The sequence below is a fragment of the Dysidea avara genome, chromosome 2 (genome assembly GCF_963678975.1).
Source record: "Dysidea avara chromosome 2, odDysAvar1.4, whole genome shotgun sequence".
Lineage (NCBI taxonomy): Eukaryota > Metazoa > Porifera > Demospongiae > Dictyoceratida > Dysideidae > Dysidea > Dysidea avara.
Window position 1 is genome coordinate 18,536,224 of NC_089273.1, and position 4,749 is coordinate 18,540,972.

Here is a 4,749-nt window from a genome sequence, read left to right on the forward strand (position 1 = left end):
CATTGCGTATTGGGCGCTTCAACTGAAACCCACACTTCATTGCCCAAAGGCGGCTATTGGAAGGCTAGTCAGACTACTGCATGGTCGATAAAATGGTTTGTTATATGATGTACTTTTAGTTTCTGACGGATATAATACAGTTTACCGTAAGATGTGAACGTATTTTATCAAAGTGCAATAGTTTTATGATTTGCCCAATAAGAGTAATACATTTATGGAATTATAAAAATTTTGTTGGCATGTGGTCTTTGAAGGATTTTGTATTGGAAATATATTTAGACTTTTTGACATGTTTCATCTGATTTACCAAATATTGATAAAGACTATTGGAAAAAAAACAGTTAATTTGAAATTTGGTCAGCCACATTGCTTAATGTGTTTAGAAATTAATTTGAAACATAGTACTATTTGTGACCGGATCTGCAAAACCCCATATGTAGTGCATTGATTGAATTCCATTTTATTACATTTTCTTTATCTAGATAGCCAAAGGAATGGTCAACTAAAGTTTCAGTTCTAGAAGCCTTAACTGAACAGGAAAATTGATTTGTACAATGACAATACGGAAAATAGACTACAGGCACTTAATTAAATGGTCATAACTTACAAATGCAGTCCTCTACTGAGATGAAACTTGACTTACACCATCAGATTCTCCATGAACAGGTGGATCCATTGCTGGCTTCATACAACCAGGGCAAAGGTAAAAATGTGAGAAACTGCTCATCCAATGTGAGGCAGACTAACACTCATATCTTCCGTATCCTTGGGAGCACTGACATGAAGCTAAGATTTCCGAACTTCTCTTGCTTTGGGGATCACGATGGTACCAAGGTATTTGCCGTTACCACCTTCCTTCACTTTTTGATTTATAAATACTCCACCCATTGCATTCATTGCATTCTACTGTAAAATTAGGCTTGTGCTAATATATGGGATGCTTGCAGATCCAGTTGCATTTTACAATTTTATGAAATTATTTACATAATTATGGTTCCTACTATAAAATGTAGTGAAATAAGAAATGATGGTATCTATGAGGGAAAATGCCTATTTGGCATTGTAGCAAAGTGGGAAGATCCCTAAATTGGCCATCTTTTTAATATCAAAGTGTACACTATTAAAATACCAAGAAGAGATACTCCTTCATCATCACTTGTTCTATAGCTACATAGAACCATAGATAATAGAGTAAAGGGATAGGAAACGCAATAACGTGACGTCACAAAATACGTACATTTCTATTGGAATTCCGTGTAGTACGTCACGAACATACTCGTTACGCTTGCTGCGCTTGTATCAAAGAGAAACAAATTGTTGTAACGACAGAATTTTGTAACCAACGACTGTGAAACTTCGCTACAGTGAACTCAAGTAAGTAATCGAGGGAATTAGGATGGTACCAATCCTCAAGGAAGTTATACGCAAAAGTAAAGGAGATTGAAAGTGAAAAAAACGGCCCAAAAATTACTTTAAACCACTTTACTTTCTTCGTAAATATATTCTATCCTTTTAACTGTGATAAACCTATTCCTTACCATTTAACAGAGGGAACCAGAGGAAATATCGGAGCAAAACAGGAACTGTTGCTTGAAGAAACGACTAAGTATCTTCCATTTTTAACCAAAAGTTTTAACCACCTTGCAGTACAACGCAACGGTAAAAGACTGTGTTGGTGACACGCCTAGCTTACCACAAGATTCGAAAGTGGAACCGGCTATAAAAGAAGCGGTATGGACGAGGCATGAAGGTACGATGAGCGAAAGTGTGACAGCGTGTAACAATCACGGTTAATGCGATACGCTTTGTTACAAAATCTACGGTCTGAATTCTCTCGCCAAAATCTCTCACATAGGCCTAAATACTTACTGTAGTCTGTTGGATTACTATTTACGCTGCTTAGAACACTAATTCTCACAAAACTGTCTTGTCCTTTCAAGTCACGCGTAACGGAAATCAAACCGGAAATCGCTTGCGTTTCCTATCCCTTTACTCTATTATCTATGATAGAACCGTACTTCATTTTAAATTATTTACTAGTTTAACTTTTTTGTTAGAGCATACGTAGCTACGTACATATAAACAGCATGTGTGGTTATGACTACTGTATTTGAATATCTTGATCTTGCTACACTACTACACAGTAAATTGTGGTACAATACACATTTTCTATGGAACTAGATCATTGAATGGCATCACTGATTATTAAAGGTGTATCTGATTATTTAAGTGGGCATGGCCCATTGCCATCATTATATAAGCACAGCATATGTAGCTGTTACCCGATACTACAAGGATACTGCAGTCTGTGAAGTTCCTCAAATAGTTTCGTAACATCTACAGTAAACACAGTGGAACCTGTCTTAACCGGGCGGTCTGGTACATACTACTGTCCGTATCTCAGAAATATCCTTAACTAAGAATAACATGCTATTATGCTAAAGTTACTAACGTACACTTAGAAAGCAGCATGAATAATTCTCTTTGATGTTGACACAGTTAATGAGGTTTAGAGCTGTGAACCTGATAAAAAATTCAAAACTGGTTAACTGGCTACCAATAACTGGCAGTTACCGGTTAATTGGTTTCTGTGTAGTGGTGTAATACAAATGTAATTTAGAATATATACATAAAGCCTTTGCTAATCAATACATGCTTTACAGGTGTTGTGAAGACCACCCTCGGCATTATGGAATCAAGTTTTATGATAATGTTTCATTATGTTTGTAAATTTTTTTTACAAAAAAGTGAAATACTGACTTACAACTGTTTTACAGTACTACTCAATGTCATATCTACTAATCTAACTGACTGTCACTTTAGTCGCTGATAAGGCAACTTCTCTGGTGGTAGGTTATCATGTAAGAAAACCAACTTCTCCACATTCTCTGGTTCTAAAGCACACCTCTTCGCTGTCACAACATTACCTGCCATACTAAAGAGTCTTTCAGAAGGAACTGATGTTGCCACTATCCCTAAATATTTTTTTGCCATGCATGATAAGTTTGGATAAGAGTGTTGATGATCCTTCCACCACTCCAGTGGCTTCCCTTTCAATTCCAATATTGGTTCAGATTTGTAACGGCTTAACTCGGCTATCACCAGTTCATTGTAGGAAACTGTCACAGAGGTGTCTGTGTTTTCAGAAAAGGAGGTTCCCAATAATTTTTCAAGCATGCACTTCTTTCTCACTGGCTCACCACTACTATGATCACCATCTGGTGGTTGTTCATGTTCATCTAATACCATGAGTTCAGGTTCTTCACTGCCATCAGAAGTTGGAGCTGGTGGAGAAAATGTACTTACAATTTCATTGACCAGACAGTCGATTGTATTGGTCTGTTCCACTTCAGTTAAATGTATTAATGACTTTAAACGAGGGTCAAGGAGGGATGCTTTATTCATCAACTCACAGATTTCATTGTCTTGGTACCTGGTTTTCAAGTCATCATTGATAGCTCTTTTCACTCTGGAAATTACTGGAGAGTCTCCACCTTCCTCCAAATTCTTCCGTATTTTATCCAGAATAGGCCCTAGAACAGATAAGGTAGGGTACCTGCTAGCGCTAAGGTAAACAGTAGCATCCTTAAATGGTTCTAAAAGTTTGCACAAATCTTCCAGTAGCCTCCATACTGTAGGGGAGTGTTCCAAATGTAATAAGTCTCTGTGGTTATGAAGCACAGCAGCAACAGCAGCTTGTTGCTCACATAACCTTTCAATCATGTCATAAACTGAATTCCATCGATGCGGAACTGCCTGAATTAACTTGTGATGAGGTAAGCCTAATAGCTGTTGCTTTTCTCCCAATTTCTCAAAATCAAGACGAGATTTGTTAAAATGCTCTACTACCTTTCTAGCTCTGGCTACAGCTGTGTGCACTTCTGGTAAAGCAAAAGCTCTTTGCACAGACAAGTTCAATGTGTGGCCAGAACAAGGTAAGTTAAGTATCTTGAGGTCATCTTTCAAGGACTTCTTAATGTTACTGCCATTATCTGTTACAAAAGCTACAACATCTTCATCCAGTTGGATGCACCACTCAGACAGTGCAGCAGTGATTGCTTCACTAATGTGGGTGTGGTCATGTTCACCAGGTAAATGTTGGCACTGTAGCTGATTACTGACCATTTCAAACTCCTCAGTAACATAATGCACTGTGAGTGAAAAGTAGCCATCACCAGCCCTTGACGTCCACATGTCAGTGGTAAGTGTAACGCACTGTTGTCCATTTAATGATCCTCGTACTGCACGCTTCATTTCACAGTACTTCCGGTCAATATGATTCATTACAGTTCTTCTACATGGGACGACGAAGCGAGGCTCCGCTACATCCATAAGGTTTAAAAACCCAGCCCCGTCAACAACACTCACCGGTCTCAAATCTCTCAAAATAAACTCCACAACAGCATTGTTAAGTTCTAGTGCTCGAGCCGAATTCTGTGGTAACCTTTTCACACCTGACGATCGAACGAAACTATCCATGATTGTAGAGAGATTTAAATCACTTTCATATAACTCGTCGTACTCTTTTCTGTGGTTAGTTCGTAAATGGTTCTTCAAGTTTGTCGTGCCGCCACCGTGAGCAACTTTCTGAGCACAGAGTTTACAGGTAACACGCTTATCTCTCTCAGCGGCCCCACTCCTGTTCTTTTCAACACCGAAATATTTCCACACTGCTGACTTTTGTCGGGAAGAGTAAACAGTTAAGTCCAGTGCTGCTGCACTGCTATGGTTTGAGTGGTCCACCGCCAT

General features: G+C 38.6%; 1 protein-coding gene across 1 annotated transcript; it reads right to left on the reverse strand.

The window, feature by feature from the left end:
- Window positions 1-2,814: 2,814 nt before the first annotated feature.
- LOC136247884 (E3 SUMO-protein ligase ZBED1-like) lies at window positions 2,815-4,749 on the reverse strand. The gene has a single exon (XM_066039704.1). The coding sequence runs from the start codon at window positions 4,747-4,749 to the stop codon at window positions 2,815-2,817; it is 1,935 nt and encodes a 644-aa protein (XP_065895776.1).

Coding starts and splice junctions, on each gene's coding strand:
- LOC136247884 (XM_066039704.1), bottom strand. CDS start 4,749: ATGGCGGTGGACCACTCAAACCATAGCAGTGCAGCAGCACTGGACTTA.